The sequence below is a fragment of the Salvelinus alpinus genome, chromosome 22 (genome assembly GCF_045679555.1).
Source record: "Salvelinus alpinus chromosome 22, SLU_Salpinus.1, whole genome shotgun sequence".
NCBI lineage: Eukaryota > Metazoa > Chordata > Actinopteri > Salmoniformes > Salmonidae > Salvelinus > Salvelinus alpinus.
Window position 1 is genome coordinate 26,596,390 of NC_092107.1, and position 25,505 is coordinate 26,621,894.

At 41.7% G+C, this 25,505-nt stretch overlaps 2 protein-coding genes and 1 long non-coding RNA gene across 6 annotated transcripts; 2 read left to right on the plus strand and 1 right to left on the minus strand.

The window, feature by feature from the left end:
- Positions 1-289: 289 nt before the first annotated feature.
- LOC139549796 (uncharacterized) lies at positions 290-4,245 on the plus strand. Its single transcript, XR_011669941.1, has 3 exons — positions 290-2,629; positions 2,717-2,767; positions 3,045-4,245. It is a non-coding gene; the product is annotated as an uncharacterized lncRNA (long non-coding RNA).
- Positions 4,246-7,988: 3,743 nt separating this feature from the next.
- LOC139549329 (high mobility group protein B1-like) lies at positions 7,989-10,951 on the minus strand. 3 transcript variants are annotated; one of them, XM_071359713.1, is made up of 5 exons: positions 10,823-10,951; positions 9,583-9,745; positions 9,265-9,410; positions 8,984-9,158; positions 7,989-8,560 (listed from the first exon to the last, which is right to left on the minus strand). In XM_071359713.1, exons 2-5 carry the CDS (start codon positions 9,727-9,729, stop codon positions 8,447-8,449), a joined length of 582 nt encoding a protein of 193 aa, XP_071215814.1. In that variant the 5' UTR covers positions 9,730-9,745; positions 10,823-10,951; the 3' UTR covers positions 7,989-8,446. The 3 variants fall into 3 exon arrangements, with proteins under 3 accessions (XP_071215814.1, XP_071215813.1, XP_071215815.1); XM_071359712.1 differs by having other exon boundaries at positions 10,677-10,940; XM_071359714.1 differs by lacking the exon at positions 10,823-10,951 and adding an exon at positions 10,529-10,709.
- Positions 10,952-15,139: 4,188 nt separating this feature from the next.
- On the plus strand, positions 15,140-19,913 carry tex26 (testis expressed 26). Of its 2 annotated transcripts, none has more exons than XM_071359715.1 (8): positions 15,140-15,267; positions 15,374-15,557; positions 15,803-15,875; positions 15,998-16,160; positions 16,714-16,843; positions 17,709-17,885; positions 19,207-19,368; positions 19,598-19,913. In XM_071359715.1, the coding sequence occupies exons 1-8, from the start codon at positions 15,247-15,249 to the stop codon at positions 19,729-19,731; spliced, it is 1,044 nt and encodes a 347-aa protein (XP_071215816.1). In that variant the 5' UTR covers positions 15,140-15,246; the 3' UTR covers positions 19,732-19,913. The 2 variants fall into 2 exon arrangements, with proteins under 2 accessions (XP_071215816.1, XP_071215817.1); XM_071359716.1 differs by having other exon boundaries at positions 16,666-16,843; positions 19,598-19,851.
- Positions 19,914-25,505: the final 5,592 nt, after the last annotated feature.

The window sequence follows — 25,505 nt, forward strand, 5'->3', positions numbered from 1 at the left end:
ACACACACACACACACACACACACACACACACACACACACACACACACACACACACACACACACACACACACACACACACACACACACACACACACACACACACACACACACATCTTTCCCAGAAGCCTTTCTCTGAGACCGAAAGAGAGAGAGAAAAAACGGAGATTCCTTTCGTTAAAGGTGAGATACAATTTTAAAACCCTTTATTTAATTCTAAATCTTTAGTACAGACCTTTTAAACATGTTATAATTAGTTAAACAATTTTACTATTCCTTTCTTACAGAAAAAGGGGAGGCTCTATGGTCAACCATCACATCCATCCATCTCTAAATCCCCATTTTCAGGGTCTGACCAGTTCAGACAGTGTCTCTTCCCCGCAAGATATCCCGCTCCAGCCAGGTTCCGTATGTTTTCTTTCCCTGGACAGATCAAACGTCTTGCCTTTAGGCCCTGGTTCTGTCTTAAGGATAGAAGCGCCCATCGGCGTAATTGTTCACGATGTTGGAAAAGATTTTCCAGCTGTTTCATCATGTCCAGGAATCTGTGATAATCGCCCCGCCTAAAGCTAAAGACTGGCACAAAATAGTTGACCTCCGTGCAGGCTTTTGAAAATACATAAGAACTAACTGATTTGGTTGCATTGGAACTATCGAATTGGGAACAAACTAAAATTGTCACTTTGGAGTCTGGACTATACGCCAGTGAAGAGATTCTTATGGCTTTCAAATCATCTCGCCCGGGGCGTACCCAGGCAGGGTTGTCCCACTCAGGGCCTGTTCGATCTGGCATAGCGCCAGCCGTATCTTAAGCCATTCTCTCATCCGCAGCGCAGGAGAAAAACTCCCTGCTTTTGTTTGAAAAGGGGTGCTGTGGCCGCTGTTTGTGAAAATCTTCACAGTTGAATCGTCCGGTTGGAAAATGTAACCCATATGGCCGTCACTCATATCCAGCACTCCATGAATACATCTTCTTGTGGATAGGGGGCAGCATTTTCACGTTTGGATGAAAAGCGTGCCCAGAGTAAACTGCCTCCTACTCAGTCCCAGATGATAATATATGCATATCATTATTAGTATTGGATAGAAAACACTCTGAAGTTTCTAAAACTGTTTGAATCATGTCTGTGACTATAACAGAACTTATTTGGCAGGCAAAACCCAGAGGACAAACCATTCAGATTTTGTTTTGTTTTGAGGTCACTCTAAGGGACCTTCCTACAGTTTCTATCGCTTCCACTGGATGTCAACAGTCTTTAGAAATTGGTTGAGGTTTTTCCTTTGAGAAATGAAGAAGTAGCCATGTTCAGAATGAGGCTCCAGTGAAGTGTACTGTTTGTTAGAGGCGTGTGACCAGAAAGCATGCTACACATTGTTGTCCTCCGGTATTGAACACAGATCATCCCGTCTTCAATTTTATCGATTATTTACGTCAAAAAATACCTAAAGTTGTATTACAAAAGTAGTTTGAAAAGTTTCGACAAAGCTTACAGGTAACTTTTGAGATATTTTGTAGTCACGTTGTGCAAGTTGGAACCGGTGTTTTTCTGGATCAAACGCGCCAAATAAATGGACATTTTGGATAAATATCGACGGAATTAATCGAACAAAAGGACCATTTGTGATGTTTATGGGGCATATTGGAGTGCCAACAGAAGAAGCTCGTCAAAGGTAAGGCATGAATTATATCTTTATTTCTGCGTTTTGTGTCGCGCCGGGAGGGTTGAAATATGATGGTCTGTGTTTGTTTGCTTGGTTGCTATCCTAAGATAATAGCATTGTTTGTTTTCGCCGTAAAGCATTCTTGAAATCTGACACGTTGGCTGGATTCACAACAAATGTAGCTTTAATTTGGTATATTGAATGTGTGATTTCATGAAAGTTTAATTTTGAGAGTAATTTATTTGAATTTGGCGCTCTGCATTTTCACTGGATGTTGGCCAGGTGGGACACTACCGTCACACATATCCCAGAGAGGTTTTAAAACTATCAGGTGCTTCCCAAAGAATGTCTTCGATGGTTTTGTCATTGTGTTCTTGACACGAGGAACACAGTACACTTACTATTTGTCTAGGAGACATGTTTAATTTCCTCTTTAGTGTTCTGGGTTTATTTGTATTTCTTATTTAGTGTTCTGGGGTTTATCGAGGTCGCTTGTAGTGTTCACTGCTCTTACTTATACTTTGGCTGTCCAATACCCCCGGACATGACTGTTTTCATATACAACAGCCAGGCCCTAAGTTCACTACAACAGGGGAGGCCATACTTTTTGAAATGTTCAAACACATTCCACAGTTCAACGAGGTCACTACACATCAATCATCATGACAGCTTTAAGCTTTAACATAAACAGATGTACTGTCTGGTTAAATAAACACTCACTCGAGGGCGTGAGAACGGAAGGACAGGATGTACATATATGGGCATAAGCACTCACTCGAGAGCGTAAGAACGAAAGGACAGGATGTACATATATGGGCGTAACCACCTGACTAATAAAATAGGTCATAAATCACTCGTTTGACAGGTGCCGTCTACTGTATTCTCTCTCACATACACTGTGTTCACAGAAACATTGCTCGGATCCTGTCCCCTGGACCTTAGAGGACTTTTGGTGTGGATGATGTTCAGGTTAGATATTCCTTTAAATTATTCCACTGAACTGTATCATTTGATTGTCATTCCTTTATTGAAACTTGTACCTTGTTCACACCACAGGGCCTACCAAAGCAAGGTTTCTCAAACAAGTGTGAGGTGTTTGTTTTGATGGTAAGATGTTGGCTATTCAGTATATTATATTAGTCCTATTATCTGTTATAACATATGAAAAGTTATTATTATTTCTGTGCTTGCGGCATGCAAAGCACACTATTGTTATTGCTCATACTTTTTCTTGTTCATTATTCTTGACCCTTTTTGGGACCTATTTCCTACAGTTTTTACACTACATACACAATTCATACATCAATTCATACATTATTATTTACTATTATCATTATTGTTATCATAACTATCAAACTTAACAACCTACTTTCTTAACTTACAGTACGCCTTGCACATTGCAATGGAAGCACAGTGTGATTTCACTGAGGTACAGTATGTATAAATTATGAAATTCTCATCACATAGTGGATATAATGTTTTTTGGGATACTCATCCGATTGTGTGATTTTCTTTTTCAAAGGAAAACATGCAGCAAATTAGGCAATGGTGGTGACTAGTTCTCCTGCAGAACTTTCCCATGACATAAGTCTTGAACATTATCAAAACGTTTAATTTCCCCATCCTTAAAATCACGTGTTTCACTGTAGCCAGACTGACCTGAATTTATTTTCATATCGAATGTATGTAATGTATGTCATTCACTAAGGTCTGAAGAAGAGAGGTTGAAAGATCGAAAAAGGTGGCGAAAACAAAACACACTACAGGTAGAAGGTGTCATATGATGAGTGGTATAGTCTTAAACCAATGTTTAAAGACTTAAACCCCCCTTCTCATATGATGAGTGGTATAGTCTTAAACCAATGTTTAAAGACTTAACCCCCCCTCTCATATGATGAGTGGTATAGTCTTAAACCAATGTTTAAAGACTTAACCCCCCCCCTCTCATATGATGAGTGGTATAGTCTTAAACCAATGTTTAAAGACTTAAACCCCCCCTCTCATATGATGAGTGGTATAGTCTTAAACCAATGTTTAAAGACTTAACCCCCCCTCTCATATGATGAGTGGTATAGACTTAACCCCCCCCCTCTCCAATATATTTCCAATATATTTCAATATGTTCTTCTAAGGGACGCCCTAGAGGCAGCAAGGTGGTGTGAACTCCAAACAGATGCTCTTCTAAGGGACACCCTAGAGGCAGCAAGGTGGTGTGAACTCCAAACAGATGCTCTTCTAAGGGACACCCTAGAGGCAGCAAGGTGGTGTGAACTCCAAACATTTAAAGGCACTGTTTCCCTCCCTAGTGTAATTGGGATGGACGGGGAAGACCGCATTACAACCCTTAAAGAACTACGGTTGTATGATGGCCTGGATGAAGAGGAAAATATTCTCCTCAAGGAACCATTCACGTTCCAGTTACAGAGAGATTATGAGATGTTCTATGTGGAGGCAGTTGACAACAGGAAAATGACCGAGGAGCAGGAGTGAAGCCATTTTTGAGGAGTGGTCAAACCTTGTTTTTGTCTGCTGTGTTAATTGTTTCAATTGTGTTATGTTGTTTAGTAAAGATTATGTAAAAGTCACCCGGAGCTCTGATCTCTTTACTGGAGCTGGTATAACTTAATGTACAAAGCACATTCAGCTTGTCAGTATCTCTATATGGTATAGTCTGTCTCCATTCTCATGAGGAAAGTAAATAGCATTATAAATCAGGATAGGTAGTAACTGTATATACACTGCTCAAAAAAATAAAGGGAACACTAAAATAACACATCCTAGATCTGAATGAATGAACTATTCTTATTAAATACTTTTTTCTTTACATAGTTGAATGTGCTGAAAACAAAATCACACAAAAATGATCAATGGAACTCAAATTTATCAACCCATGGAGGTCTGGATTTGGAGTCACACTCAAAATTAAAGTGGAAAAATACACTACAGGCTGATCCAACTTTGATGTAATGTCCTTAAAACAAGTCAGAATGAGGCTCAGTAGTGTGTGTGGCCTCCACGTGCCTGTATGACCTCCCTACAACGCCTGGGCATGCTCCTGATGAGGTGGCGGATGGTCTCCTGAGGGATCTCCTCCCAGACCTGGACTAAAGCATCCGCCAACTCCTGGACAGTCTGTGGTGCAACGTGGCGTTGGTGGATGGAGCGAGACATGATGTCCCAGATGTGCTCAATTGGATTCAGGTCTGGGGAACGGGCGGGCCAATCCATAGCATCAATGCCTTCCTCTTGCAGGAACTGCTGACACACTCCAGCCACATGAGGTCTAGCATTGTCTTGCATTAGGAGGAACCCAGGGCCAACCGCACCAGCATATGGTCTCACAAGGGGTCTGAGGATCTCATCTCGGTACCTAATGGCAGTCAGGCTACCTCTGGCGAGCCCATGGAGGGCTGTGCGGCCCCCCAAAGAAATGCCACCCCACACCATGACTGACCCACCGCCAAACCGGTCATGCTGGAGGATGTTGCAGGCAGCAGAACGTTCTCCACGGCGTCTCCAGACTGTCACGTCTGTCACATGTGCTCAGTGTGAACCTGCTTTCATCTGTGAAGAGCACAGAGCGCCAGTGGCGAATTTGCCAATCTTGGTGTTCTCTGGCAAATGCCAAACGTCCTGCACGGTGTTGGGCTGTAAGCACAACCCCCACCTGTGGACGTCGGGCCCTCATACCACCCTCATGGAGTCTGTTTCTGACCGTTTGAGCAGACACATGCACATTTGTGGCCTGCTGGAGGTCATTTTGCAGGGCTCTGGCAGTGCTCCTTCTTGCACAAAGGCGGAGGTAGCGGTCCTGCTGCTGGGTTGTTGCCCTCCTACGGCCTCCTCCACGTCTCCTGATGTACTGGCCTGTCTCCTGGTAGCGCCTCCATGCTCTGGAAACTACGCTGACAGACACAGCAAACCTTCTTGCCACAGCTCGCATTGATGTGCCATCCTAGATGAGCTGCACTACCTGAGCCACTTGTGTGGGTTGTAGACTCCGTCTCATGCTACCACTAGAGTGAGAGCACCGCCAGCATTCAAAAGTGACCAAAACATCAGCCAGGAAGCATAGGAACTGAGAAGTGGTCTGTGGTCACCACCTGCAGAACCACTCCTTTATTGGGGGTGCCTTGCTAATTGCCTATAATTTCCACCTGTTGTCTATTCCATTTGCACAACAGCATGTGAAATTTATTGTCAATCAGTGTTGCTTCCTAAGTGGACAGTTTGATTTCACAGAAGTGTGATTGACTTGGAGTTACATTGTGTTGTTTAAGTGTTCCCTTTATTTTTTTGAGCAGTGTATATGCTCAATGAAATAACATTTATCAGCACAATTCTAACAATACATGACATACATAACAAGTCTGTTGTTCACTGCAACAATATCTGTAGCTTGTCTCAAATATAGCATGAAGCAAAATGTTTTACAACACATCTGCTGGTACTTTATATAGTATTTCTTACGATCTTCAACAATGAAATAAGTTTGTATTCAACGTGTGCCTTGCGCAAACATGTGTGTTTGTATTCTTAAAAAAAATATATATATATTTATTTTTAAATTTTTTAAATTATGCACACAACAAATACAAAAAAACTGAAAAATAAAAACAAGAGTACATAAACCTAACAGACATATCAAGATTCATTTTCAATTTGTTAAATACAAATACAAAACAAATCAAGTTAAAATATACGAATAAACCATTTGCCCACCATTGCTTTTTTGTTTTTACATTTACTGATCATTTCAAAATAATATTTAAATTCTATCTTAAATAATGTGAAGAGGGGATTGTTCTCTGCCCACTTCATTTTATGGATAACGAATCTTCCATGAAAGATTAACAAATTAACAATGAAAGTTAAATCAGGGTCCATATCATTTGGATCAAAATAAAACATAATATGTGTGTGTTTGTAATACATGTATCACTAGCCACTTTAAACTATGCCACTTTATGTTTATATACCCTACATTACTCATCTCATATGTATATACTGTACTCGATACCATCTACTGCATCTTGCCTATGCCGTTCTGTACCATCACTCATTCATATATCTTTATGTACATATTCTTTATCCCTTTACACTTGTGTGTATAAGGTAGTAGTTGTGGAATTGTTAGGTTAGATTACTCGTTGGTTATTACTGCCTTGTCGGAACTAGAAGCACAAGCATTTCGCTACACTCGCATTAACATCTGCTAACCATGTGTATGTGACAAATAACATTTGATTTGATTTGATTTGTATTCAGTGTGTCTGTCAAACCTCAGATGGACAAAAAAAGGTGGGTGGGGTCAAACGTGGGTGGAGTCAACCGTTTGACTCCGCCCACATTGAGCCCGGCCCCGAATGGCACACTGCAGTCAGGGGTACTTGGCTGTAACTGGCAAGCTTCCTTTCCAGAGCGCCCTGATGCTGTAACTCCTACATTGGTTGTCTCTTCTCTCTTCAGTTGCGTTCTGCATTCTGTTGTTATGTGAACGATCACTCGTTCGCTTACATCCAGTAGTGATCCAACCCCCCCAAACATTTCTCATTGGATCTACACGAATCACGTAGGTCACCTATTTTGGATTCAAAACGGCGAATTTCGCCAAAAGGTGACTAGTTTGCATCCCTTGGGTGTGCTTGTCATCGGCAAGGACTAGGGAGTTTTTTAGGGTAAAAATAAACGGAGTAAAGCTAAGCACAGGTAAAATCCTAGAGGAAAACCTGGTTCAGTCTGCTTTCCAACAGACACTGGGAGAAAATCCCTCACCTTTCAGTAGGACAATAGCCTAAAACACAAAATCAAATATACACTGGTTCCCGAGTGGCCTAGTTACCGTTTTGACTTAAATCGGCTTGTAAATCTATAGCGAGACTTGAAAATGTCCGTCTAGCAATGGTCAATCAACCAACTTGACAGAGCTTGAAGAATTTTTAAAAGAATAAATGGGCAAATATTGTACAATCCAGGTGTGCAAAGCTCTTGAGATTTACAGATGTAATCACTGCCAATGGTGATTCTAACATGTATTGACTCAGAGGTGTGAATACTTATGTAAATAAGATATTTCTGTATTTCACTTTTAATAAATGTGCTAAAGAAATTCTAAAAACGCATCTTCACTCATTATAGGGTATTGTGTGTAGATAGGTAAAACAATTTTTTTATCCATTCTGAATTCAGGCTTTAACACAAAATGTGGAATAAGTCAATGGGTATGAATACTTTGAAGGCACTGTATGTACTGTGTCAAGATTGATCAAAGTCAACCAAATGCCTTATTTAGTTTATCTTAAATCTTCAAATAAAAAAACAAATACAATTTATTAAAAAAGACCTTTATTTAAGACATTCCTGAATGTCAGCTGCATTTGTTATCAGAGTGGTATTCAAAGAACAATAAAAAGACCGTGTGACAAACATGAAAAAATATCCTTTAAAAACAAATACAGAAAATAAATAATTCACTTGCTACCAACCCAGAAATCTGATTTGAGAGTTGCACACGTAAAAGAGAACTTATTACTTCCATACTGATTTATAATCCTCCAAAGCAGTTACAGGCATGGGCAGGAAAAAAGGGCTACTACAAGAACAAAACAAGACATGTAGTGTTAACTTTAACCAGTTAGGGAGCATAACGCCATCCATCATTAAAACATGAAATACACACAGAGCTTAATGTGTTCTCGTTGCGTCTGGGTCTGTTCGGAGATGTAAAGTGTGTACAATAGGGTTACATAGCATTAAACAACAATGTAGTCTCCAACAGCAGGGAGGCTACTCGTCATCATCCTCATCGTCGTCGTCATCCTCCTCATCTTCGTCGTCGTCATCAGCAGCTGCGGAGGAGGCAGTATCCACTCTACCATTGGTGCGGTATGATGCAATATCCTGTGGGACACATCACAATTACTTATAGAGCCAGACGGATATGTTTGGACCCAATACCAATATATCTGCCGACATAGTGTTTTACAGAGGGAAAATGAAAAAGCAATTTTCCCACACTGAATTCTCAAATTGCTATCCAAAATAGCAGTTGTCCAAGAAATATGCTTCAAATGTTGATTTCTTACATTTCGACAATGGCATCATGGGAATGGCGTTCAGATCAGCATGAAATTCACCCTTTTCATCCTATTTATTGAATATTGGTTATCGGTGGAATTATCTGCACCCATCTTATTAAAAATCAGAAGTTCGCAGGTCAACTTCTAAGATGATATGATTGAATAGAGGATAATCACAGAAAACCCGGAATTCTAGTCATTGTGAAAACCCCATCTCTGGAAGTTGTATTAAAGCCCTGCTCACCTTGTCATATTTCTCCTTCAGCGTGGCTGCCTTCTTCTCGTACGGCTTCTTCTCCTCAGCTGCAGAGCTGTTCCACATCACTCCCAGCTTCTTAGCAGTGTCTCCAATGGACAGGCCTGGGTGCTCGCTCTTTATCTTGGCCCGGAAGTCAGCACAGAAGATGAAGAACGCAGACCTGAGAAACAAAAACAAACATGTAAATTCAAAGGGACGTTTAATTCCCCTCTAGAATTGCTATCCAGTCTATCTGCCATGCAAACCTAGTGAATTATGGTACATACGGCGGTCTCTTGGGGGCATTGGGATCCTTGAACCTCTTCTTTTTCTGGCCATTGGGTGGGATGTAGTTCTTCATTTCTCTCTCGTAGCGGCCCTTGTCTTGTTTCGCCATGTCTTCAAACTTTCCTTTTTCTTTAGGAGACAGGGGCTGGACGTAGAGGTATAAACTCAGATTACACATCCACATGGCCACAGCTAGACTGTCCGCAAGGTCACTCAAGTGTAACAAAACATACCAAGGTGGAAATAAATCCATAACCATTCTGAATATGGACCAGAAACATGTCATTTCACAATCATTCACTGGTGTGTAATGCTACCTTCCATCGCTCTGAGCATTTCTTGGAGAACTCGGCGAAGTTGACACTGGCTTCGGGGTGTTTCTTCTTGTGCTCCGCCCTGCAGGTCTGCACGAAGTAAGCATATGAGGACATCTTGCCTCTCGGCTTCCTAGGATCTTTCCCCATGGTGACTTGTGTAGGTCTAGTAGGAGAGGATATAGATAGCGTTTCAACATAACAAGGATAAATTCACCCTGAGCTTTGGCCGTATTAAATGAGTGTCCCTCCCTAGCTGCCCATAACAAAGAATGGGGCCTGGGGGTGTGCACATTTGTCTTCTCCTTTCTTGAAAATAAACAATTGTAATTGCGAATAATTATCACTTGCTGCATGACTGCAAAACCTTTTTTGCAACTAACTAAAGGTGCGCTTATGCATAGGGATGGTGTAATGTAGCTAGCAAGCTACAATGGCAGTTCGCTAGCATCGAATCCAGCCCCCTCTGAACACCAAAACACAGCATAGAATTGCTAGCCAACTATCATGGATCCATCCCATTGTTGTGTCGTAGGTAATAGCTAGCTAACTAGCCTTGCAGTGAGCCGTTATAGCTAGCTAAATAACGTGTTAGTGTTGCAAAAGACAACATGAAGACCTAATCTGACTCGTATCAAATGGGACAAAACAAAAATAATTAACGTTAGCTACGATACAGAAAATAAAATCGAGATGCTCTGTTAACGTTGTTAGTTAATGTCAGCGCAACGGGCCAAGCTTGCCACAGCTAGCATCTAGCTAGAGCAAAAATAACTAACGCTAGATAGACGTAGTACAATATAACTAGTTAGATATGTCTGGCTTCCATGAGTTTTTAAAACCAACTAACATTAACGTTATTAAAGTCACGAAGATGTTTTAGGTGGTGCCTAAAAATGTTCTGGCTAGCAGTTGTTTACTGTCTTTTGTTAGCCCACATTTCACTTACATAGCTAGTTAGCAAGCAAATGTTTTATGAATGCTCTTGAATGCTCAGCAAAATACACACATTTATTTGAACAAAAATAAATGTCCATGTTCTTATTTCCCATAATTCGCTATATATTCTAGCTAATATTTTGGGTGTATATACATACCCTCACTTAGCTAACCAGCTAACGTTATGCTTCATCAAACAACAATGGGACGATGATTAATATTCGCTAGTAGCACAAACAATGACGTCACTTTCGTATGGTAATGAAGAATTCTTCAAAATAAAAGCACGCATTTCTAAACATACAAATATAGATCTTCTTCGGTGGGGTTTTAGTCAAGTGGCCAGGGTTCCGGTCTAGAAGCACGGTTTCGACTGCTCCTACAGTTGTGCTTCCATACTGCAGATGCCTACCCAGAAATACAATTTCCATACAAGGCCACATAGAGATGTCAGATTAGAAAATTCCTAATAAGACACTTTAATTGTCACTGAGGCTGATTTTTCCCCCCATCACTCACAGCCGAAGATATTATGTTTATAGTTTATATTCATCCAATGTCTGACATGTTTTTGGATGACGTGATGACGTCGTCGTTGCTCGCCTGCTACCTGTGCGCACTGACTGCTAGTGTGCCTGTGATGTTGGTCTGTATAAACTGGATGCAAATACTGGTCCGTATAAACCGGATGCAACACAGATATAGATGAATCGGCATATGCAAATGTCAGTAGATTACCTTGTAAACAACGGACGGACATCTTGGACGCAGTCTCCAGTTATTATTTACCTCAGTGGTTTTAGTAGCCTCGTACGAACCATCCTGATTTAGCAAAACAGAATGTAAGCTCGTGAGATCAGGATGGTTCGTACGAGGCTAGGGTTTTTAGTGCAGACGACATCCAAAACATTGTATTGCCTCCCACTACTGTACTCAAAGTAAAAAAGAAAAACATATTTGAAGGGAAAAAACGAACTTAATCGACAAAACAAAACAAAGCAAAACAGACTCCCACTTCTTCCATCGGTGAAAGTTCCATGTCTCCCCACTCATGCTCTGGGGCCTGAGAGGGTAGTACGGCTTGTGAAATCCTTTCATGTAAACTCCTTCACCGAGAAGTCCTACAATCTCAGGAACCGCTCTGATGCATCCACAATGATGTCCATCTTTCTAGACTTTTCTTCCCTTTGGCAGTGCCGTTGATCACCATAGACATAAATAGTACAAAGTTCACCTTTTTAACCTGTAGAATTTCTGATACTCTTCACGTTCTCTCCATTAACTACTCATTTCATCTGACGTGCATCAATCACTCCAGGGATATTTTTAATTTCTTCCAATTCCACTTCCCACGAAACGCCAGATATTACACCCTTGAGGGGTGCCCTGATCCAAAGAGCTACGCACGTCATGACAACATTCTCGACTCGAGAACAACGTAACCCAAGCTATTTCTGCTTATCAGAAGTACACGAAATCAAAACAAGTCCACTTCTCGTAATCCTTACTGCATTTACTTATTAACCCATCACTCTTTCCAACAGCTTGGATATTTCAAATGGATTCACCCCTCCTCAACAAACAGCACTCCTACAAGATAAGAAGGAGCATTCGCCAGAACTATCCACTTAGTTTTCCAGCAATACTTTGGTCGTTTTTCAATTATTTTTGGACCATTGTCCAATCTTCCTTGCTTTTACCGCCATTAGTTTTGTGTTCACCACCTGCTCCAGCTTCCACCATCTTTAACCAAAGAGCAACCCACTAGTTCCGTCCTCTTCAGGAGTCAGCCGCTGACATCAACCTATCCTCTTGCAATGTGGAGAACTCATTCAAGAGATATTAAATGTTAATCGATGTTCATTTTTATTGTGCTTATAAGCAAATGCAAGAAGGAATTTATGGAAACAATTACAAAAAGAATGTAAGACCACTATCAAAAAATACAATGTTCAGATTGGTATGTTCTCAACATTGGGATTTAGAGAAAAAACTATTATACGTGCTGAGGTAAAAGTGGGGTTGGGAATACTCAGTAGGGTCTGTAGAATCTATATATAGTGTTATTTCTTGGGGGACTGAGGTCTAAATACCTAGCAGTACTTCGTACTCCACCCACTCCATTGGTCCCAATGCAATACACTAACGACCTATCTATAACATATTAGCTTATAGAGAAAAAAACTATTCTGTGCCGAAAATTAAAGTGGGTTTGGCATTACTCAGTAGGGTCTGAAGAATCTATATATGGTGTTATTTCTTGGGGGACTGCAATACAATATAGGCCTATACATTACAGAGAAAAAAAATACTCTATGTGCCAAAGTGTGGTGGGGATTACCTAATAGGGTCTGTATAATCTATACACTGAGTGTACAAAACATTACAGACATCTTCCTAATATTGAGTTGCACCCCACCACTTTTGCCCTCAGAACAGGTTAAATTTGTCAGGGCATGGACTCTGCAAGGTGTTGAAAGCATTCCACAGGGATGCTGGCCCATGTTGACTCCATTGTTGTGTCAAATTGGCTGGATGTCCTTTGGGTGGTGGATCATTCTTGATACGGGAAACGGTTGAGTGTAAAAACCCAGCAGCGTTGCAGTTCTTGACACAAACGGGGGGGGGGGGGGGGGGGACACACAAACAGGCACCTTCTACCATACTCCGTTCGAAGGCACTTTTTTTGTCTTGCCCATTCACCCTCTGAATGGCACACATACACAATCCATGTCTCATTTGGCTCAAGGCTTAATATTTCTTCTTTAACCTGACTCCTCCACACTGAAGTGGAGCAGTCAGGGGATCATAGCTTTCACCTGGATTCACCTGGTCAGTCTATGTCATGGAAAGAGCAGATGTCCTTAATGTTTTCTACACTCAGTGTATAGGTTGTTATTTATTGGGGGACTGAGGTATAAATACCTAGCAGCACTTTACTCCAACTACTCCATTGGCCACAGTGCAATACACTGTTTTTGAAACACCAAATACCCTGTGGGCTTTAGATCAAAAGTAGAGTAAAGAAATAACACCATATATAGATTCTCCAGACCCTAGTCAGTAATCCCAAGCACACTTTTACTTTGGCATACAGAATAGTTTTTTCTCCATAAACCAATATGTCCTTTATAAACCTACAGTGTATTGCTTTGGGACCAATGGTATGCGTGTATTAGAAAGTGATGCTGGATATTTAAACCACAGTCATCCAAGAAATAACACTATATAGAGATTCTACAGACCCTACAGAGTAATCCCAACCCCACTTTTACTTCAGCACATATAATATTTATTTTCTCTATGAGCCAATATGTAATTAATATACATCAAATGGAGTGGGTGGAGTAAGGAGTCACCAGCACTCTGTATTAAACCCGTTGGTCAACATAAGAGACCAATTTAAGTTTTGCAGACTTTAATTCTAATTACATATATTTTCATTTGATTTTCGATATTTAGCTTGTCTTTGCAGGGGGACTCTTATTAAATATTTTTACATCCCTCGATCGTGCTGCCAGCATAATATTTTGCTGCTAAGATACGGTAATGGGACGATGCTAGCCAGATTCGATGAGCGGTATTTTCGCTGTGCGACGTCTCCATGCATTGTGGCTCCTATTGGCTGCCGCCAACTCATTAGAGCGCCTGATTGGGCGCTTGCTTTCCACAGCTCTTACTGTAGAGGTCGAATGATTGGTCGTCATTCTAGAGTCTAGAGTGACACTTCAGAGTTTGAGGGGATTCGATTATTTGGCCCAGGTTGCCCCCTTGGCAACCTGGCATTCGTTTTCGAAACGGGCTGCCTCCCTGGCGTGCGCCAGGTGCTCATAACAAAAAGTAGTCTCAAAACAAAAGTGACGTACTAGTAATGAGCACGTGGAGTAATTAAGCAATAAGTCCCGAGGGGGTGTGTTATGTAGCCAATATACCACAGCTAAGGGCTGTTCTTATGTATGTGGGGTGCCTGGACACAGCCCTTAGCCATGTTATGTTGGCCATATACCACAAACCACCAGGGTGCCTTATTGCTATTATAAACTGGTTACCAACGTAATTAGAGCAGTAAAAATAAATGTTTTGTCGCACCCGTGGTATACCATGGCTGTCAGTCAATCAGCATCCAGGGTCCACCAAGTTAAAAATGATCAATTTACCCGTTCACGTCGCGGGCCAAAATATGGTGCACCTCTTTGTTTCAGTGCCGCGGAAATGAATAAAACATTTGTTTGTGTCAAATTTGGAAATCTTTTAAAATGCTATTTTAAAAATAAACTCCAAAAACTGCCCCACACAATGACTGTATTATATGGCCCAACAACATATCAGCATAACTGCTGGCCATTAATGGCGAGAAAATAGATGCTGTGCTTGCATTCACTTGTCTGGCCTTTTACAGAACATTTACTCGGACACTTGCAAACACAACGACATAGCCTATTCGGCTAAACAGATATATACTTTAATAAAACAGTGTAACCACCAGTAACCCAGTCTACCACCCTTGGTGCACCTAGCCAAATGTGATGCTGAATCTTTCATGCGGGTCCAAGCCCCCCAGGCAGCACAGCATCAATCATCAAATTGCCCTCGCGGCTGTTGTGAAATTTACAGGAATTGTTGTGTGTCTCCTATAACAACCAAGGACTCCAGCACACACAGCTGCACACTACGGAGCCCTGAAAACAAGTTTTCTAGATAGGCCAAATTGAACAATGCAAACTCAAGATGAAGAATCCTGCGAACCAGGTAGGCCTACAACTGAAGTGTCATAACTTCTGACGTCATAATTGTTATTATGTTAAATTGCATTGTTGGCGTATTTTTCATGACTTTCTTTCGCTTGTGATTCAAGCACCACGGAACTGTCCCGGAGCATCATCAAACGCACGATAGAGACGTTTGCATAACACATCCATCCCAGGCAGAGTTAGAGAAGAGATGTGTGCATTTGTGTCCAGACATCGCGCCCAATAACCAAAATATTCCGATTTCTGGAAACGTTTCATCACGAGCGAAAACAGCCATGGCAGCCGTAGGTGAGGAGCCTCAAATTACCTGACATGAGACTTTTTGGGACGGTTCCTCGGACTCTGATCGTAGTCTTGGGCAAATAAATATATTTGTATGGAGATTCTCCATTGAATTTGCTTTAAAGTCCAGGACTAGGCTTATTCTTCATTGTGCATGCTTTTTGGACTAGGTTTATTAATGCCCGGGAAACTTCCCCTTTATACTAATTTATATCAGTTATTGTCTATTAACTTGATATTTGATATTTCAGAGTGGGACCCATATGAAACATCGCAGAAAAGAGATTTTATTTATCGACCCAGTTCATCAACACCAGTTTTACAGTAGGCCTGAAAATATTATTGACTATTCATGAATTCATTTCCATTTCATTATGTTGTTTATATTATTCACATTTAGGCTATGTCTCCCTATACATTTTCTCCTTTTGTGAAATCTTTTTCAGTCCTACAACAATAAGAGCCCAAAGAACCTCCTATGCACTAGCTTGTCCTGTGGGTGAGACTGTGTACAATGAGGACTTCTGTTGGAAGCCAGCCACTAAACTTGACAGCATTCGCACAGGATCAGCCTCTGGGAACAGGAGGAACAACCCACATACAAGTCAGGTACAGATCCACATTCACACTCAATCCTCTGGACATTAAGTATTTAGAATGTATAAACTTTCATACATTTGCATTAACTTTTTACAGAAAAAAACAACAACATTAATCTAACATTTAGCTAACTAACCTGTCTGACCCTCTGGTGCCCCTATCCAGGGTTGCATTTCAAATGGAACCCTATTTCCAACATAGTGCACTACTTTTGAACAGGGCCCATAGGGCTCTGGTCAAAAGTAGTGCACTGTACCCTCTTAGAAAAAAGGGTTTCAAAAGGGTTCTTCAGCTGTCCCCACAGGGAAAACGTTTTTGGTTTCAGGTAGAGACTTTCTTCAAAGGGGTTCTCCTATTGGGACAGCCGAAAAACCCTTTAAGGTTCAAGATAGGACCTTTTTTTCTAAGAGTGTAAGGGGCCATCTGGGGCACATCCCTGTTATCACTACGTTCTTATTATTGTACCTCTATGCTTTATTACTTTTACATTTAAGCTCTTTGGGCAGCGATGTAGTGTATGAAAAGTGCTAAACAATCTTTCATGGTGTGGCGACTGCCCAAGGGCCAGAAGCAGAGCTCTGCAGGTGGTTGGTCCCCCTGGAAAAGTCCCCCTTCTGAGGAAGAGATCCGAAACGCTCTGACTGCCCAGTACCGGTCCACCTACCAGACTGACTACCTGGGCATGCCTCAAGGTAGAGAGATCAGGGAGCATACAGTGCCTTCGGAAAGATTGATGAGGAAAAATAACAATTTAATACATTTTAGAATAAGGCTGTAACCTACAAAATGGGGGAAAAGTCAAGGGGTCTGAATACTTTCCGAAGGCACTGTATATGTCAAGAGTCTTAGAGTAGGATTGCTTATCTATGATAAGGTTCCCCCTCTCTCCATGTAATCTTATTCATTAAGCTCTAAAAGGCTAAACTTATCCTAGATCATCACTCCTACCCCTGACAGGCTTTATGAATATAGGCTCTGAGCTGTGTCTGAAATGATACCCACACTAATTTTGTCCAAAGCCACACCCTGTTTCGAAGTTCCCAGTGTTTTCAAAGTACTCCCCAGCATGAGTATCTCTATGACAGAGTATGATACTGTAGGCTTAAAAAAGCTGTAAGGGGGAAAAAAACAACTAAAGTCGGCTCAGACTGAAGACGGAACCCCCCCCAAAAACAATTATTTACCATGATTCAATCAAGCAGATAGGGCTATTCCTGATATCAGAACTGTTTTTTATTTGTACAGGACATAATACAATTATAAGTCAAGTTGCATGCACTAGATGACTTCTCAGTCAGGTTTGTGTCTGGACTGAACAGGTCTTGCCATGTAATGATTCAGTTTATAAATAACTGCTGTGGAACTAAAACACAAGTCTGAAAGCACTATGTGGAAACCATTACCTGCAATTGATTGAATCCTGTTAATTATACGTTTTGGGGGGTTTTGTCTTTAGTTTAAGCAGAAGACAGTAGTACAACTTCACTCTAGTTGTTTGTCACCCCTTACAGCGTTCTCCTTGCAAGTTTTCTCTTCTGCACTTTTGTCTTTTTACAGGACTTCATTTGACCCACCCGATTCTCACTCCGCTGAACCACACGCGCCAAGTCCCTCACTGCACGCACACAGAGATGAGGCACAACTACCGCCAGCCCAGGGAACGGTCTGAACTGCGGGGAAACATATCTCGCTATGGCTGCAACGCACTGCACGGCGTTGCCCCCAGGGGTATAGGTAAGTTATGAGCTGCCTGGATGCATCCTATGAGTAGAGTGAAGTTGCCCCTAAACAGTGATCTTGAGTCAGTGTTTTCCCCACTAATCGTTAAGGTTAGGATTGGGGGAGGGGAAGCTGATCCTAGATCTGTACCTAGGGGAAACCCTGGAGCAGTGGCGGCTGCTGATTGGCTGAAGGTGGTTGGAGTTGTCAACAAAGCAGCATGACAGAAATATGATGCCAAGTTTTTGAACTACCGGTAGTTTCTTTGAGAAGATATATTAAGCGATCTGTGCATTTGAACAACAGCATCAATACACCTATTTCACTTTTGCATGTCAAAAACCGAATGACCCCTGCTGCACATGCTGTCACTGTTTTGAACAGATTAGATTATGCTATTTAGAATGAGCAGCCAGCTCATGAACGAACCAGTGCACTAGGGAGAACACAACAAGCATACAGATGCAATAAGTGAAAACATATTATCTAACTGGGGATTGATAGGTGACATAATGTCACAAAGCAATATGCGCTAACCAGTTATCGCTCATTCTGAAATAACTACATATTTACGAGTTAAAAATGTGGTTGTGCATCAGCAGGTTTTCTCTACTCGCCATGGCAAAATTAGTAGAATTGTATGAAATGAGTTATACAATTGCAAAATCTTCTCTTCCACTCCATGGCAAAATATGTAGAATTGTATGAAATGAGTTATACAATTGCAAAATCTTCTCTTCCACTCCATGGCAAAATATGTAGAATTGCAGCAAATGTGCTATAAAACCGCAAAATGTTCTATATGCCCCATGACAAAGTGTGTAGAATGCTGGAAATTAACTCTAAAACGCAGAAGTTGGTGCCCCCCCCCCCCCCCCCCCAACAAAATGTAGCTTAGCGCCTCCAACAGGCTAGGGCTGGCTCTGACTACATGTGTGGGTATGGATGTGAGTGTGCAGACCTGTGAGCCATGATGAGTTCAGATTTCTTGTGGCCCCCACCCCCATCAATGTTGCCCATCCCTGATATACGGAATAGGGTGCCATTTAATATTTTCCCACGCTGCACAATGTTGCTCAGGGCTAAACTCAGGTAAAATAAGGCAGCCTAGTGGTAGCCTAGTGATTCGAGCATTGGGCCAGTAACCCAAAGGTTGCTAGATTGAATTCCCGAGCTGACAAGGTAAATATTAGTCGTTCTGCCCCTGAACAATGCAGTTAACCCACTGTTCCTAGGCCGTCATTGTAAATAAGAATTGCCTAGTTAAATAATTAAATGACCTACCAGGCTAATTACTTAGAGATCTCAGTGTATCTCCCTCCCCTTTCTGTTCCAGTTCCTACTGTTGTTCATGGTCACATCCGCAACCAGGAGAATAGGTCCCAGTTGACCACCTACGACAGCCACTTTGGAGGGATAACGACCGATGTCTCGGCCGTGCTCCGCTCTCTACAACCCCAAGAGCTCCAGCAGTTCTGCAGACATCTACCTGACAAAGGTGAGCTATGGACTCTTGTTATGAACTCTGACCCTATTCTCCTAGTTACAAATCACTTCCCTGTTTGGTTGCTTGAAGTTGGCCATAAACACTGATCCTGGGTCAGTTTGGCATTTTCCCCACTAATGGTTAAGGATTGGGGCAGGGGAATCTGATCCTAGATCTGTCCCTAAGGGAACATTCACCCCGGAGCACTGTATTTATGTTGACTGATGTGTTGTGTTTACAGATAAGGAGGTTGTGCAGACACTTTTGCACCGAGTGCCCCCTACCGGCCAGGTGAAGAGAGGTACAAAGTCACCTGTCCTCCCTCCTGTGTTGTACAGGTCAGAGTGGATGTCTGGCTGGCCCGGGCCCCTGTGATACTTCACTTTCTGTAGCATCCCACCACAAACATGTGACAACCAGAGGCACTGTCCATTCAACAAGTGCCTTTGTGGAACTGTGTGTACGAGTGTTTATGCTCTGTTTGTGAGTTTTATTTGCAGTGTTGTAACTGCCTTGACATTTCTGAAAATAAAGCCAATGAATCTAATGCAACGATACTTCCGTTTACGTCTGCATTCTAACTATAACAGTACTGTATAACACCATTGTGCTACTTTTTTAGCATGTTATACTGTAGATATCACAGATGTAAGTGCAGTTTTACTTGCTGAATCAAATTCTTCTTTGGTACAGTTACCATGATTCCAGAACCAAACCTGGAAGTAGTAGGCCTAATTTTTTTAGAAGGCGTCAGAATGAGGTTTCAGAGACAGTCAGTAGTGTAATACCATCATTATAACATGCTAGTACGAAAATGTATGCACCCACTACTGTAAGTCGTTACTACTGTAAGTCGTTACTAAATTACTAAAATGTAAAAAGTAAATGTAGTAACATGACAATAGCACATGTTTACACCAATAGGGTGGTGCCCTTTAGATCTAATCCAAGGTTTTGTCTGCTCTGTGGAACTGACAATATTAGCAGAAATGCATCCAGTAGTATCTTAGTATCTTAGTTACCAGAGAGCCACCCACGTGAGTCCAGGTGAAAGGCTAGAGTGTCAGGTAATGGGAGATCTGGAGAAGCAGAGGCTGTGGGCTGGACTGGCACTGAAGGACTGAGCTCCTACATCCACTCTAACAGAGAACTGAACACTGGACCAGGCTGACAGACAGACAGACAGACATACAAAGACTACTGTGATGGCGCTGGGGAAGAAAGTTCGCCCTTCTTCAGCTGCTGGGAAACTAGAGATTCAGAATGTGTCCAGGTATTCTGCCTCTGCTCTGTCACCTGTCAGTTTGTTGTTGCTTTAAACAGCAGATCAGGTGTGATTCCATGCTGGTTTTCTAATTGATTATCAACATTTTTGATCTGCTGTTTTCTCTGGGCTTTCATCTCAGCATGGGGCTGACTGGGTTGACGGGGTGATTTGGGTTGAGTCTTCTGCATGGTTGCACTGACATGTTGTTCTCCACAGGAGTAGAATTCCTGCTTTTCAAAGCCTGTTGACTGTTGTCAAGGGGCTGTGGAGGCGCACTCAGTAGCACAGCTCTACATTTACCATGTAGCACTGGAAGCCTAATTAATTTGAGCTCCGATAAATACATTTCCCCAGATTTTATTCGATTTTAATGCTGTTATTCCTAGCCCCCCTCCTACCTTCTGTTTTGGTAAATACAATTTAATTGCCAGAGCATGCAGAGTTTGTCGTAAAAACTGTCTTGGCTGTGTCAAGCAAAGTTTATAACCTCACAGTGAAGTTCTGCTATACACACAGACTCCCGCTGATGAACAGTAGTTATCTACCGCATATTACTTCATTTGCAACCCCCGTCTTCTCTGAGTCTGCTCTGTGGTTGGTTTGTCTGGAAGGGTTTTGAGACTGACTCAATTATCTGGTGGATGTATCTGCAAATAGGGCTATCCTCCCTCTCACAGCATTGACACTGAGCTCTAAGCTTTAAGTATCTAAGGCTGTGTTTATACAGGCGGCACAATTCTGATCTTTTTCCCACTAAAGGCTCTTTTGACCAATCACATCAGATCTTTTCACATCAGATCTTTTTTAGAGCTGATCTGATTGGCCAAAAGACCAATTAGTGAAAAAAATATCCGAACTGTGCTGCCTGTGTAAAAAAAAAACTAAAATAATTTGTCTTTTGACCAATCAGATCAGCTCTGAAAACAATCTGTTGTGAAAAGAGCCGATGTGATTCGCCGAAAGACCAATTACTGGGAAAAATATCAGAATTTGGCTGCTTGTGTGAAGAGCGAGGAAATGTAAGATTGGATCCCCTCTAGGTCACAGCACCAATTACACAACACTATGAAGTCTGAGACCTGGGATTTATACTGGTCTGATTTGCATATTTAAAACATATTTTTGGAAGTTAAACCAGAACTTGCATAAAGCCATCCACATACAACATTATTACAATTATTTATTTGTATTTATGTTAATGTTTACCACTCCAGAAACAAACCCTATCCCCTACTTGGCAATTCTGGACATTTGAAAGGATTTGATTGGTACAGTGTAATAAATATGGTGAAAGTCCTACCAAGTCTATCAAGGTGGAGCAACTACCATTTTTTTGTTTATGTCTATCATTTGGTGCCTAGGGGCTGTAGGGTTTGGCCCTGTTTTAATATTTTAACAATGCACCCTTCTATCTTCCTTGAATAGGCCTACATTCCTCATCTGACATGGCTGGATTGGTGAAAGCTGTGGTAGAACCATTGCTTACACCTATCAATTTGTGTTAGTTCAGTGATTACTTCAAGGAAGAGAGGAAAGAAAGGATGCACTTCCAAAGTATTCAAACAGGGTCTTCTTTTCTGGACTTAACATGAGACTTTTGGGTTCTTCTTCCACCGCGTCCTTGCTGAGCTGGGGAGTGCAGGAGAGCGATGGACTAAGATGTCGGGGCCAGAGCAGCGGGGAGAGAGATCGGCCCATGGTGACGCGAGGGCTGCTGAGACAAGAGAACCGCCGCCACTCTGTAACCCTGGGAGACTAAGTCAAACGGACGTCACGACTGCTCTACAGTGCCGATCCCACATGCAGCCTCAGCAAGCTCAAGGTATACCACACTAGAGGACAGTTTCCCGGACCCAGATTAAGCCTAGTTCTGGACTAAAAAGCAAAATATGTTGTTGCCCATTATCTTGCAGAGAACAGAAATGTGTATTTTGCTTACAACCCAGCTTTTTAGTAAAGAAGTAGGCTTTTTAATTATTCGCTTGAATAGGTCTTCTAAACTCATTTTGGGAGATGAATGTGGTTGGATGTTGTGCGACTTCCTGTCTACCAACCCATTACCCTCCTCATACCCTGGGTGGTGTGACCAGGCATTGGTTACCAGCATGCAGCAGAGGAAGGTTTGTTGGGCACCTGTTACTTAGAGACAGGTATAGATAGACGTCAGGGTTGCTAACGGATCAGTGGCCTGCCTGTCCACTATCCATGGAGAATGTAAAAAAGCTCTGGAATAGTGCAAATGTCATTGTCTTTGTGCTGCTTCTCTCCAAGCAAAACTCAAATGGTCTTGCTGAATTAAATAAGTATTTGAGTACTGGTGCCTAAAATATTTATGTTACTGGTTTGACCCATCTATGAATTTGAGAGGGGTTAAATTTCCCCAGCACCATCCCGTAGCTTTATACCAAACTGATTGGCGGTCATTGGGCTGAAACTTTGACTGACTGACTCATAGAATCTCTGTCATGATGCGTTTAACCTCAAGGTGTCAGTTGAGGTCTTGCCTCTTTACACAAAACTGAAGCAGATACCCACAAGAAGAATCCATTTGAGGTTATTACCTGACAGGGCTTCGAGCAGGCAGCGAATTAGTGGCAATTTATTAGTGGCAATAGATCCGAACTGAATGCTGTTCATTGGCTCCCGAGTGGTGCAGTGGTCTAAGACACTGCATCCCAGTGCAAGAGGCATCACAGCATTACCTGGTTCAAATCCAGGCTGCATCACATCTGACTATGATTGGGCAGCGCACAATTGGCCCAGCATTGTCTGGGTTTGGCTGGGGTAGGCCGTCATTGTAAATAAGAATTTGTTCTTAACTGACTTGCCTAGTTAAGTAAAGGTTTCAAAAATAAATAAATTGACTACAGTGCAGCATTAAACACTGTAGTGCACATGAAGCTCATCACTAAGGACCCTGGGACTAAACACTACCTCTGCAACTGGATCCTGGACTTCCTGATGGGCCACCCTCAGGTGGTAAGGGTAGGCAACAACATGTCTGCCATGATGATCCTCAACACTGGGGCCCCTCAGGGTTGTGTACTTAGTCCCCTTCTGTACTCCCTGTTCACCGCACGGCAAGAGGTACCAGAGCGCCAAGTCTAGGACTGAAAGGTCTAGGACTAAACAGCTTCTAACCATAAGACTGCTGAACAATTAATCAAATGGCCACTGGACTATTATATTGACCCCCCCCACCTCCATTTGTTTTGTACACTGCTGCTGTTTACTATCGATGCATAGTCACTTCACCCCTACCTACATGTACAAATTACCTCTAACCTGTACCCCTGCACACTGACTCGGTACCGGTATATAGCCTCGTTATTGTTATGTGTAACAGTATAACTTTAGACCGTCCCCTCGCCCCGACACGGGCGCGAACCAGGGACCCTCTGCACACATCAACAACGGTCGCCCACGAAGCATCGTTACCCATCGCTCCACAAATACTACTTCTAGGTTTCAGAGCAAGTGACGTAACTGATTGAAACGCTATTAGCGCGTACCCGCTAACTAGCTAGCCATTTCACATCCGTTACATATGCTATTGTGTTACTTTTTTAAATAATTTTTCATTTAAATTTATTTGGTAAATTTTTTATTAACTCTTCTTGAACTGCACTGCTGGTTAAGGGCTTATAAGTATTTCATTGTAAGGTCTACACTTGTTGTATTCGGTGCGTGTGACAAATATTGTTTGATTTGATTTGAACTAAAACAAACACAATTACTGTGTCTTGCTAAAAGGATTTCCATTGATACAAATAACAGCCTTCAACCTGACTGGAGAAAGGGGAGCAACCCTGAGGTTGGTAATCCCAAACTGTCACTACAGTGTTAGGAGAAATCCAGGAATTTAATTGAATATAATAACACAAATAAAATAATTCATGAATTGACTATATTGAAAATGGAATTGACCCAAACCCTGGCCACTACAGTTGTCTGTCTATCACTGTCTCTTCTTAATAGACTGTCACTGGAACTAACCTCTTCTGGCTTTGGTCATCTAATGAGAATACTGCTCTGCTGAAATAGCTTGGCTAGAGGGCAGATTCTCTTTATAGTTGACCTGTTAATTAAAGGGCCAAGGATCAGGCTGGAAAAATGTAACCACTCTCAAATTCATAGATGGAGCTACAGATGCAAGGACTAACCATCCATGAGATCAAAATGATAGTTTTAACCATGCATTGAAGCTATACAATGTTTGTTTTTCAATTATACATTGATTTCAAACAATAAAGTAAAACAACCTTACATTTTGTGTTCTGATGGTGTCAAACAGAGGTTAAGTTATATTCTTCAAGAGTCAATGGACATATATCATTAAAATTAAAAGTAAAACAATGAATGTACCAATCCCAGATTTCCCCTTTAAGGACTTCTATGTGATAACAGGTACATTCTGCCTCAGGTAGAAATGTGAATGGAGTCAAATCAGTCAGTAGAAGGATTTGGAGACCAATGGGGTTGATGAATAATGACTGTCCTGCACTGCTAGACAATAAGAATCCTTTGTGGTTCTTTATAGAACATTTTGAGGGCTATATGAAACAAACCATTTATCACTTTTTGGTTCTATTTCACACCATTTACTCTAGCAGTGTGATGCCTCCTGTTAGAACCCTGTGTTTAGTTGAGTTGAGTTTATTTTATTTTTACAGGAACAGTGCACATTAATCAATGCTTCAGTAAAAGTGCCGGTTTTAGCCAGCCGGCTAATTTTCAACCACAGTCCCTGGGCAGGTTATTAAAAACAATTACAATATAGACAATCATTGAGCAGTGAGCACACGCAGAGCAGCATAGGACAAGCAAGACATAGCATACAGACAGAGCCACATAGAACAAAAAGCAGCAAGACAAAATTCAT